Source organism: Athalia rosae, chromosome 1, assembly GCF_917208135.1.
Source record: "Athalia rosae chromosome 1, iyAthRosa1.1, whole genome shotgun sequence".
Classification (NCBI taxonomy): domain Eukaryota; kingdom Metazoa; phylum Arthropoda; class Insecta; order Hymenoptera; family Athaliidae; genus Athalia; species Athalia rosae.
The window spans coordinates 26355461-26368860 of record NC_064026.1 but is presented as its reverse complement, the minus strand read 5'-3'; the positions used below and the strand labels follow the sequence as shown (position 1 = coordinate 26368860).

At 35.7% G+C, this 13400-nt stretch overlaps 1 protein-coding gene across 5 annotated transcripts in view; it reads left to right on the top strand.

Annotated features, from left to right (window-relative positions):
* LOC105685224 (fasciclin-2) overlaps positions 1-13400 on the top strand; it is a 43369-nt gene that overhangs the window by 24436 nt on the left and 5533 nt on the right. For 2 of the 5 annotated variants that reach the window (XM_048660236.1, XM_048660233.1), the window contains exons 1-6: positions 1242-1347; positions 2206-2371; positions 2696-2719; positions 4721-4887; positions 4993-6315; positions 6560-7021. In XM_048660236.1, coding sequence (XP_048516193.1) covers positions 1257-1347; positions 2206-2371; positions 2696-2719; positions 4721-4887; positions 4993-6315; positions 6560-7021 — 2233 coding nt within the window. In that variant the 5' untranslated portion in view covers positions 1242-1256. Of the gene's footprint in view, positions 1-1241; positions 1348-2205; positions 2372-2695; positions 2720-4720; positions 4888-4992; positions 6316-6559; positions 7022-8314; positions 12421-13400 lie in introns of those variants that run through there. The other 3 variants (XM_048660237.1, XM_048660235.1, XM_048660234.1) reach the window with 3 other exon arrangements.

Genomic DNA, 13400 nt, shown 5'->3' with positions numbered 1-13400 from the left:
TTTTTTTTTATTTTTACTCTCACTTCGCGTCTTCAGAACTACCAGAGGGTAATTTCGCGCTTCTCCATCTTCCGTCGCGCGAAAGCCAATTCTGTACAAAGAACTTCTTCTCTCTCTCCAATTACCAAGAATCTCGGCGGAAACTGTTTCTTTAGGATTGTCTAATCCGAGACGTGATGCGGCAACGTAACAACGAAACATCCCCTTCCATTTTTTTTAAGAGGGGTTGAACTACCTACCACGCTTGATTCGTATTTACTTCTCTTTCTACTTTTCGAATGCGAATCGAATATTTCGCTTCGTTCGCGTCGAAATCGCGAACGGGTTTCTCTTGAAAATTTGACGAAATTTAAAGAAAAAAACTGATTTTTTCATGTCTCACTTTCGAGGAATATAAATCCTCATGTTCCTCGGCCCTCGATGCCCAGATACCTTGGTTACTCCGAAAATTGGACAGCTCCGAACCGCGATCGAAGTCAAATTTGAATCAGGTCGGTACGGGCGTGTTGAAAAATTTATTTGCAGAGTTTGTTCTCCCCTGTGTCACCCCAACTCACGCCCACTTTGGTGCCTACCCTATACGTACCTACCCTTTAAATTTGTAAGATCGAAACGTCTGTTTCTTTTTGTTTTCAATTCACTTTGCGAGACTTCTCTGTGGGGGTCTATCTGTACACCGGGGTGTTTCAATTTGTAGGCGATATTTTTTTTTTTCTCCTTTCCGTTGACTCGTGTATCAAAGATCCCTTCGTAAAGGCTAAAAATTCCGCAAACAGAACGAGTACAATGTGCATTTGGAGAGAGTCGACTTTTATTTCATAAGCACTGTTATAAACGTGAAAATAAGGCCACAGTTATTTTAGGGCGGCGTGTTATAACAGCGAGGATTATCGTGCGTACGTATACAGGAAGTGTACGTTGCGCGGAATTGCGAATGAAAAAAATGTAATGAAAATAAAATAAATAAATAAATTCGCGTTAAAGGCAAACGAACGGATAATGTCGTACATTTCCTAGTTATTAATTCGACATTTTTACTCACATTAATTAAGTCAATTTGCGTTTCCTGTTATTGCTTGCCGGGGCTACGAGTCACATATCGTCGAGTCGGGGCGGGGTGACGGTGTTTCGTGTACTTTAGTATTTTCAGTTTTATTTGTGCGTTATATGGCGTGGCTTTTAACACCCGACCGCATCAGTCCTATGACATTAGCGGTGTCGTAGAGACATATGTATGTCGCATCGCACCCGTCAAAATGACCGCTGACGCGAAACTTTGTGTTTCCTTGATCTGCCTTTACTTCTTCAACGTCGGACCTGCACCGCTTAAAGTGAATTACTCCAGCCGTAAGACCTTCACGCTCTAACAATAGACCTAGACGAAAATGAAAAAAAATAAAAATAAAAAACAAAATTGGTACACTTAAAATTGGCGCTACGTCAAAAGATCGTTTAATTCGTCCACCGTAATTCCTCCGACTCTACGTTCAGTCCAGTTTACGATCTCATATTCTAGGTGACATTGATGCCGTGTAGTACAATTTTTACACACTCCGCATCTACACGATATAATACGATGTGTAGTTTTATTGATAATTATGTAAATTGTCACGTCGTACATTACGCTTCTAATTAGCGTACACATATACCATTAGTGGAGGTCGTAAGAATTAAAAAAAAACGAGAAAAAACAAAAAATTGTATGTACTTTGAAAACTCGGAAACTGATTGCAGTTTTCAGTAGCTGTATACATGTATACAGCTCGTTACGGGAATATCGTGGAATACAGATATTCCGTATAAGAACAGGTGTATTTAAGTGAGATAATATTAAGATAGATCAAAAACCGCGCGTTACCGCACTTATTTCGGTAAAATTATAGCTGTACAGATAATGCAACCGCTCGTTCGTGCGACCACGATACAGTGTACGTATATTCAAATATCTGTTATATACTTGCTGTAATTCTAGTACGACCAGATATGAATATAGCTTGGATCATGCAGCGGACTTACGTAATTTTTCGTTTCGTGGGAAAAAGCTTCTTCTTTTTTTTTCGTCTTCTTTTAACTGCATACTTATTGTCGGTACTACATACTTGCAGTATCAGACCGGTATATATGTATATATGGTTTCGCGTATCGATTCGTGATATGAAAATCAGTTTGAACTAATTTTGTTATTTTTATCTTTTGTGATTACAGCATTCGCAAACGCCGTTTCGTTAGAAATTTTGCCAAGCGGTGACGTACTCACAAAATCTATTGGATCGAGTATACTCTTGACATGCAAACCGAGCGTCACGGATGCCCAATTGATCAGCAAGATTCAATGGTTGGATCCCCAGGGACGAGTCATCGAACCTCTAACGTAATTAACTATTTATTATTACTCATGATATATATATACATATATAATACGTGTATATATATATACACACACATAGTTACAGCCTATGAACGAATATTCACATGTATTTATTTATGTATTTACTATGTATGTTATACATACGGTGTTGGACTAATTTTTTTTCCTGACTTTTTTTTTCTCGAATTTTATTACCATGTTTTTTTCAAACAATTTTTTTTTTTATAAACAATTTTTTTTTCTATACTCTCGAACACCCTAAGTATACGCCACAAGAATCAGTGTATATGAAACTAATGGGAAATCGTTTGTAATTGTTGCAAGCAGATTAAGCGTCAGGCCGGTGGGAAGGCGAGTATATGACGAAAATCAACTAATTATCAATCAAATCACTCTATCGATTGAAGGTTTTACTTAACTGTTATACCTAAACTAATATATATATTTTTTTTTTTCGTCTAACGTTTTCGCAGTTTTCAAAGGATTTTTTTTTTTCCTTTTTTTTTCAAGTCTGCCCATTTATACTAATCATTATATGTAACATATACAATTCACTCTTGAAGTTTCACTAATAGTTTTCATCGCTGCTGCAGAATCTATAGGCATTCTAGATACATAATTATAGATGCAACAGAATTTTCTCTTTCTTTTCTTCTGATTATCTCAAAAATAAACGTCCGTTCCGCTTTCATATCATTGCGATGAGTTTTGGGAATTAGAAAATAGAGTTCAAAATGTTACTGCTTCGTATTCAAATATTGTCCTCCATTTCATTACTCTCGTGTTATTTGACGTATAACACAAACTCTACTTTATAAGTTATTGCAGGTTTTTGCTTTTCTGTTTTTATTTCTGATGATATATATATTTCTGCGCCTCTGCTACCCTTTCGCGTCATGTATGTACACATTACTATATGCAGCGTATAACTGTTTCTTTAAATGGTAATTCACACGTGCGTGAAAGTTTCATGCTTGTAATACTGTTATCATTATTTTTGTTTCGTTTTTTTCTCTCTTTCCCATACACCTTGTAGTGAAAGGTCAAGTTTCTTTCGCGTCCCTGCAGCTACACTGCAGATGGTACGGAACGAGGTTGTCTAATATGTGGTACGGGTTGCCTTAAAGAACCTTAAAACTAGAAAGTTTAATACACAGTAATTCCATCGTGACGATCACGTGGTTTTAATTTGAAACAATCCAAGTCAACTCGACTCAACTCTGACTTATCGAGACACTGTAATACTACTTAACTTAACCTAGGCTAACGCGGTATTTCCTTATGACGCATATTATCATTATACAGAGCGGACAACGTGAAATTGCGCACCCCATTTGCACATGCGCGATCGTCGGCATTTGTTTCGCAGAATGTCCAACAACACTCCGCTTTCAGATTTAGCTGTCAAATACAAGGACCTAACCTGAACTTTTCGATGAGTGTATTTCTGTCGACATTTAATTAATCTCTCATTCAATTGATCAATTTTATTTGATGCTATGCCACCCTACTTATCTGTGTCTGGTTTTGTGTCGCATTATTCACCTGACACAACATACCTCAGTCATATTTAAATACGGCGATCTCAGCTGTATTGGTGATCGACAATTTGACAGCTACAGCTGAAATCTGAGGCTGTTGGTACAACACGCTAGCAGATGATAAATTCGACTGCCGTTTTGATTCACGCTTGCGCACAAAATCTGGGTGCGCAATTTCACGTTGTCCGCTCTGTATATGTGCATATAAGTATATGTACCTATCACTATTCGTGATGCTTTTAGTATAAGTATTCACCACACGCAACAAAAATAATCGTATGTCTAATGTGTTTTAAGTTTCTTTCTTTCTTTATTCATTTTGTGTACATATTCTTGGTTTTAATCTTTTGAAATTTTCTTATTCTCAACTTGTACGATACGCTTGTACACGTACAACTGCAACATCACTTTTCTCGAATAGTGTGACTACTCATAACGATATTAAGAATACTAAAACGTATAAATATAGGGAATGTTGATACATACATTTGCCGATAATATGTGCGATCGAAGAGATATTATAGTTCTGTGAATAATTCTTCAATTGATAAATTTTGTCACGCTTGTGTCTTCCGACTAATGTGTATTGTATTATGTATGTACGTAAGTGTTCGCAACGGCGGTGTGTACGGGATTTTAATGTCCTCCGTAAAATCCACCGCACCGTCTGCTGTGTAAACTATACTTCGCTACGTGCGTGTTACTCGTTTTTTTCTCGTTTTTGCGACACTAACAGTAACAGTATCGCTGAACTTTTACGATCTTGCATTATGCATTATATATTTCGTTTTTCTCTCAACCCCAATAACAGTGTTCAGGGCAACTCTAAGCCTATGATGTACACGGAAATGCATCAGGGTAACGGACTAGCGCTCTTCTTCAATTCGCTTCAAGAAGATCAGGCTGGAACATACTCGTGCTCAGCGATGTACGCCAACACCGAGCCTCTGACCAAGAACGTCACGATTGAAACAATCAGTAATAATTTTCTTCCTTATTCTTTGTTCTTTTTTTTCTCATTCATTCATTAGATTTCATAGTGCAACGTTAGGAATGATCGATTCTTTGTTTTTTTTTGTTCAGTCGCGATAACCTGGGACGACGCTCCGCCCAATCAATATCCAATTCTCGGTGAGGACTTCCCGATAAAATGCAAAGTACGAGCCAGGCCGTCACCTTCGGTCGATTGGCTTTACAACGGCGAATTGATAACGACCAACGATCATTACGTCATCGAAACTCATTCGTTGAAGATAAAGAACGTTCAAGAATCCGACGACGGTATTTACACCTGCAGAGCATCCGTGATGACGACCGGTCAACTCGAAGAACGAGCGATACGAGTCGAGGTTCACGTGAGGCCGGTTATAGAGGGACTTGAATCAGGGGTTGAAATAATCGAGGGAGAAAACGCGAACATCGTCTGCAAAGCGACCGGTAAACCACCACCGAAATTCACGTGGGTCAAGTCACTGGAGCAGCGAAACTTGGCGAGTGCCGATAGGTTCAGCGTCGACGAGGACACGGGAATCTTGACGATAACGAACGCCAATAGAGACGACGCTGGGGAATATCAGTGCACAGCGACTAACGCCGCTGGTACGGCGAGCGATGTTATTTTGGTAGCTGTAGTCGTTAAACCGAAAATAATGGAATTCAGAAACTCTACATCCGTGGTGGAAAAGAGCGCCACTCTGACTTGCATGGCTTACGGAAGACCCCCGCCAATTGTTACGTTCAGAAAACACACGTCGGACACTCCTTACGTAATCGCTGTACAACCGAACGACGACAGAATCACACTTGCGAATGACAGAAACGATCCGTCCGGGGAAACTACCGCGGTGTTGACTATAGAAAATTTACTGAGATCCGACGACGGACTCTACGAATGTATCGCTCAGAACAAGGGAGGCGAAGCTTTTAAAACTGGACATTTGACGGTAGAATTTCCGCCTAGTTTTGCTACAATGAAAAACTTGACCATTTGGTCGTGGGATCAGAGACCGGTTAACCTGACCTGCATCGCCGAGAGTATACCGAACGCTACCATACGGTGGCAACACAATGGATTCGAAATCGACAATGATCCACAAATCACGAAAATTGGTAACGGACCAATTTCAACTCTTACCGTTTTACCATTGGACAAAAGGTACTATTCAAACTACAAGTGCATCGCTTCGAATATTCACGGTACACGGGATTACCACATCATACTCAGAGAAGCTTACAAACCGAGGGAGTTGTCGAAGGCTCGTATTGCCGCGATCACTGCGACCAGTGTTACCTTTGATCTTGAACCACCAGTCGTTCAACCAGGGCTTCCGGTTAGGACGATCACCGTGCAGTACAGACAAACCGATCATACTTGGGCCACTGCCAAGAACAAAACATGGGCAATAGGTGAGACTTTTCAGGATTTGTTTTTTTTTGTTCGTATTACCTGGGCGATGATCAAAAAGATTGAAAGTTCCTTGAAATTTCGGTTTGCAGAAGCTATTTACTTTTCGCGTTTAGTTATCCCATCTACGACAAACCACTTGAGAATTCCAAGAACTCTCGTTCGGCCTTTTCAACTCGATTTGGGGGCGCGTAAAAGAAAAAGGGGATGCTTGACAGCGCCATTAACGAATTTGATTTTTTTCAGACTCGCCCTACATTCTGGAGGGTCTTACACCCGAGACGATCTACGATTTTCGGTTTAGCGCGCGTAACGATGTCGGCGATGGTAACTGGGGTAATAATCTCCACGAGTCAACGCCTAGAAGATCTTTCCCTAACGAGCCAAAAATTTTATCGAAACTCAGCCCTGGATCCGACTACGAAGTATCTCAGTACAGTAATCAGTTCGAACTGAGGTGGTTGATACCGGTTGACAATGGCGAACCAATCGATTTGTACCAAATCAAATACTGCCCGATAAGCAGGGTTCGCGGTACATGGCAGGCGGAGTCGGGTAGCTGTATAGTCGAGGAAGTGAGGAGCCAGATCAGGTCGAATTATTGGCTGAAAAATCTGAAGGCCGACACATTTTACAGGGTCGAAGTCAGGGCGCACAACGCCATCGAATACGGTCCCCCCGGAACGGCTCAATTCAAGACAGCTAGAGGTGAGTAAACTTTATTCAACAATATCTACATCGTATATCGCTATTTAGATCCCATTAATTATCGTGTCGTTCATTTCTTTGAATATGAAAAATTAAACTCGTCGATGATAGTTATTATACGCTCCGTTTTATTTGAGATGAATTTTGATTTCCAAAATTGAAATGGTTTTTTTTTTTTTTTTTTCTTTCATGTGATTAGTATTTTCAATAGCGTCTTTACTACGCGAGTACAGCATGGTAGTTTTTGTATGCTCGATTCCTTGCAAGAAATATATAAATGTGTTTTCTATCTATTTTGGTAACTGAAAATTCACGGGTTTTCATGATAATATTTATTGTTAGTTGAATTAGTGATTCCTAATACTCATTGTTAGATCACCTTTCAATTGATCAACTCTTAGCAATCCATGAAATTTACTCAAATCTCATGAAATTCATCTATACATGAACATTTAAGGAAAGCTTTTCAAATCCCCCGTACGTATAAATCATGGTGATAAAATCTTTCGGAATGGATATGAAACCCCTGAACTGTTCCAGATAAAAATCTGTGTAATCCGCATGCCGTGTTATATATACATATTGTACGAAGCCTTATTGAATGATTTCGAGGAGATTTCGAAAAACTATATCACCGAAACCACATAGAATTCTTATATTATATTGACATATGAAATGCGATTTGCTGCGCCGCGACTATACATATATTCGTGTTGCCACAGTAGTGATTTCATCGAGGATTTCATGGAATATATCGGACCTAATATTTTTTTCACACGCATGAAACGTAATACTTATTCCTTACTCTGTACTAGACACATAAGCTCTCATTCGTTCAAATCCCATGTGCGTTTACGCGGCGTTCGAAAAATCGTTTTAACATATCGTACTTCGTATGAAGGGAAAAAACGTCGCGCGTTTGAATCTTGCAACGAATCGCAGTTATATTAGCTGTTCAATTAGTATCGCTTTTTGTAATTAATAATCATGTACCCGTACACATATCAATTTTTTTTTTATTTCCGCGATTATTTATTCCTCATTTAATTTGGATATATGTACCGTGATCGATGTACCGTAGATACTTGAAATATTTATACCAATATTTCACTTGATCCGCAGCCACAAGTCTCGTTATTTATTATAGATTTTGTTCTAAACACATAACACACTACTATTGTTATTGATATTATTTTATTTACATAACCGATTGATATAAAAATAATGAAAAACACAGTTTTTGTGATGTACATTTGACATTTTTTTTGACAAGAGGAAATTTTTATCATTCAGAATCAGATGCGACACCAGACTACTCGATAATATCCGGCGGAGATTCTACCAAGCTCGCGATGTGCGCCTTAACGTTCGCCCTAACGTTAACTCTATCTCTGGTTTTGTAAAAAGAACAAGACAAAAAAAAAAAGAAAAAACAAATGAAAACGAATCTTAACGCAGGCTGTAGAGATTTCTCTTTTCCACCGATATGCATTTTTTCTAAGTCCTCCCTCCCCCGGCACGGTGTAATACAAATTGTTGTTCGTTTAAAGTCTTTGTGAATTTATACCTTTTCCAAAATTACATGAACAGAAATGATTTGCCGGTCGCTAGGTGTCTCCAGGATGATAAATGTATATTTTCACGGCAAAGGAACGTGAAATACCAATTGAATGATTTCTCAATTGGAGTAATTAGAGTCAGGAACAAGCAATGATACACATATAATACACCTGCTGACACCTAGCGTCACAGTATTCTGCGAAGCAAAGCTAAGTAAGACTTAATCGGTCTTTCGATTTGCCCTGAATGAAAAGAAGGAAGGTTGAATGTCGATATGCAGAGATATTAAAGAAAAATCAAAAGGAAGAGAAAACAACATCTCATACAAAAATACAAAACTTAAACGAAACATATAGATTAGATTTGAGGGTCATGAGAATAAGAGGGTGCATTAATAATTATTAACTTAGGATGTTGTAGGGCGGAAACATACATTCCGGAGTCATCGTCAAGTAATTATTAATATTAATAAAGCGTTAAGATATTTATTGTTGAATGCTGATCATTTTTTTCCTTGGTTCTTTTTTTTCTTTATTTCCTTGGGGGAGTAAAAACGTGCTGGTACGTTTACGTCACATACCAATCTCATTGTCATGTAAATGAAAATAAAATCATTGGATCGCGTTTTACGTTAAATTTTTCAAAAGTAAATTCAAAGATTTCTGAAAATTTATCGCTATTCAAAACTATGCAGGGGATCGATATCAACGTTAGGTTCTTTTTAGTTTATTTTTTTTTCCCTCATGGTTAATTTTTGATTTTTCAATTATTTTGATTTTTTTGATTTTTTGTTTTTCTCCTGTGAGTTGATTGCGATATAAATTACACGTGTCGGTAACTTTGCGTGCTATCAAAGAGAAGTTCTTCAAGCGGCGTGTTACCAGGTGATTCCATGACGACGTTCGTTGGTTGATCGCAAAGTTTCACCTGGTGCCACGACGAAAAGAACTGATCAGTTGAGGTTTTTATGTATTCGAAGTATTGGGCAACTTTATACATAAATTCCCAGTTGCTTTTGCGCGTCTATACTTGATAGTATTATACTCTATAATAATTTGGTGCGTATATACTTTTAACTTTTAATTATATGAAAACAAAGTTAATAACTGCCTTAAGATTGCCAAATGCCTATCGTATAAATTGGCTGTACATGCATATATGATAAATTGTATTGAAAGTATACTTATAATAGAAATTTATACTAAAGGAATCATATAAATTATATGACGTATTATTATTATTTCTCTCGTTAGACTCAATTTCTTTTCGTCATCTGAATTGTGTATCGCGAATCTCAGAGTCGATTATACTGTTGAACATTCTTTTCGTTATCTTTTTTTTTCACGATAATAATAATTATTAATATTATTTCCCTCTCAATTTATTCTCATACCAACTGATTGTTGAAAGAGATATTTTTAGATGATCATACTCATAAAAATTTTGCGGTTGTATTGAAAAGAAAAAAAAAAAAGAAAAAAAATACAGAAAGTATTTGAAATAATTGAAAATTTGTTTTGCAATGAACTTTCATTATTCGGTGTTGCATGATCTGTATTAGAGATAAATAGATATGTATATAAATGCACACATACAGTAAGGAAAACTCATAACTCAACTTGGTATGCTTTCAGAATGGCATATATGTATTTTTTTTTCTTTTTTTTTTTTAAATACAAAATCCGTTTTTATCAAATCAAACAATGATGAAAAAAATGCTGTATCAAATGGGACATTACTTATTTTTTTTTTACTTTCATTGCAAAAATTACTAAAATTTATCTTCTTATCATATCATGTATGTATGTATGAACGTATGTATAAGGCTATCGTCTGTGCGATTTGATATGTTTGAACCAAAGAATCGCTTGATTTTCGTTATTAATTTTTGTGTCTTATTCCTTTTTTTGCACTCGAACGTCACAATTGACGTCCGATTCTATTATTCCCGTAAACGAAGTATCATACAATAGTTGAATAAATGTTAAATATCTAGAGTATCAGAATGAAAGATTGAAAAAGGCAGAGAGGAACAAACGTCATAAATAACTGTGCAAAAGGTTTATACACCTAATCTAGTACAGACGAGAGCCATTATCCGTTATATAATTATTGTAGTTGGGCTCATTTCAAATTAATATGTTCATGGGAAACTTTTTCAATCAATAGTTTCGCTTGACTAGATTAAAATTTGTGTTTAGTGCGCATGATCTGTGAAATATCATTATCATTACTGTTATAATTGCGATTATTATTACTATGGTTAATATTATATTTTTCATTGTCATCATAATTAATATCATTGCTACTGAATTACTATTATTTTACACAAACGTTACACGGCAATCTCATCTGCAATCTTGACTTATACAATGGGTGTTTTTGCTATGATTTAATTTTTTTTCTGCTAGTATCTTTAGAATAGTTCAAAAATTAAAAGTCTAGATTATCATGATCATCGGTGTAATGTTATTATACGACTTATATTATCATAGTTATCGTTGTTATTACTATTATAATTATTCTTATTTTTATTCTTATTGAAATATTATTACTTATTGTCATTATTTTTATGAACATTAGTATACCATTGATACAATTGTTAGTGCTAAAAAAAATAGTAGTTATATAATGCTTTGATCATATTGTTATAATTATTATTACTATTGTCATCATTATTATTATTATTATAATTGTTGATGGTATAATTTATATAGTGGTGTGCGAATTTTGATAAGGTAAATCGAACTTATAACATAATATAGAGCATGGCACGGTTCTTTATTTTTGATTTACATTTTTTTTTAATTTTTTTGTCTCCATACATGTATGATTGTTTTTCAAAAAGCCACTCTATAGATATATACATACCTATGTATGTACCCTGAACATAGATAAGAAAAAAGAATCACAGTCAGTTTTGAAATTTGTGAATCATTGGTGGATCGTGTTTATCATTATAGTAGTTCCATTAATGATTATTGTTATTTTATATTCGTCCGGCAAATTTACTTGGGAGTATGTTTTTTCGATTCTGATCTTTTTTCTTTTCCATCCGTATATCAAGTCCGATAAAATCTACGGAGATTAAGTTTTGATTGAAGAGTCGAAGTTCTTTAGTTAATTTTTGTTTCTCTTTTTAACTCTTTGCACATACGTATACTTAGTTTTTATTATAGAAAATATGCGTACCTACGTATACATATTATATATATATACATATAAAATTTGGAAATAACGAGGTGCAATTCAATTTGTTTGCTCTTGCCCTTAAGTATGGCATTGTGTAATATATATATATATATATAAGTATATAATATATATGCTAGAGTATGTGAAACATACCACTGTATGGCGTACGTATACAATTACATGCATAAAATAATTCGACGACAATAAACGATGATTGAGTATAAATTAAAAGTTATACCTAGATATATTAGCGGTAGGAATGAAAAAGAGTAAACAGAAAGAAATGGAAAAATAAAGAAAATTCTAATGATTTGAACCGTTGAATTTTCCGAATCCGCGACTGAGAATAAAAGCAGAGGATCTTAGATGCAACGAATAATATATCATTATATGCTCAATGCAGTTTATTTAAAAAGCAACAATTATAGTAAAAAAACAAAGGAAACAACACAATTCGGTGACAACAATTTTAGCCCGATTTGAAGTATAAATTCCATCAGGCTACTATTGAAGACCTGCATACAAACACATATATACACGCACGTACGTGCAACACGTAAAAGAAAAAACACTCTTATTTATGAAGGTAAATAGTTTCTTGTGGAATATATTGTAAATATATGAAAATATATAAGTATCCAGTGAAACGTTCGAAAAATGTCGTTGGAGAAGCCAATTCAAATTGTTATTAATTTAACATTTTTAGTATCATTAGATTTTTCCCCCCATTTGCGATGTGTCAATGACATTCTCTCATTGTCTCTAATGTACGAAATACCATAAATAATAGATTGTAATTTATTAGAACAGCCCATTGCACTTGTTTTAAATAACTAAACGTCTTATGCGTACAAATGGCCGATTTGAGATGGTTTCTTTGATGACTGTCTCGATTATTTTTGCTTGCCTGCTTTTGTCCTGTGGGAATACATCGCGACCAGAAACTGGTAAATATCAAGTACGTAGTAAGTTTTGTACCAACGAAAAAAAAAAAGAAAAAAATTAATCGTCTAAGAGAAAGTAAAATAAACTATTCGAACAAGTTGGAGAAAAACGTATATGTATATATTGTTAGAATAGTCTAGCGTAGACTAACAACGAGAATGGGCTTCATGGGCTTTTTTGGCATTTTAACAAGAATCTATCGCTTTTTTACACGCTACATCGTATACTCTTCATTTTCTATGATTAACCAAACGTACTTTTCTTCCTCTTGTTGTTTTTCCCCCTCGATCTACACTTACTTAGATTTTGGTTTGGTTCTGCTTTTGATAAAGACGGATTTTGGCACCCTTTCAGGAACTAAAATGTAACGTGTTTGGTGATCCATTTTTATTTTCCTTGAGTTTTATATCAAAAAGTGGAGTGTATATCGAAACGCCCATTTTTCACACCCTGTTCAAATAAAGACTTCGATTATGATAAATGTATAGATATTCGTATATCTTGCAAATATGCTCAGGTAGATGAATAATGGGTCGCGGTTTAAAAATTTGCCAAACCGCCAAAATTATATCAGTAAGTTTTACATCGTACGATGTAAGTAAATTCATGAACAATGAATGAAACACATATCATCATTCACCATCACCATCGACTAAATCATAATCGCATGCACGTTCGTCCC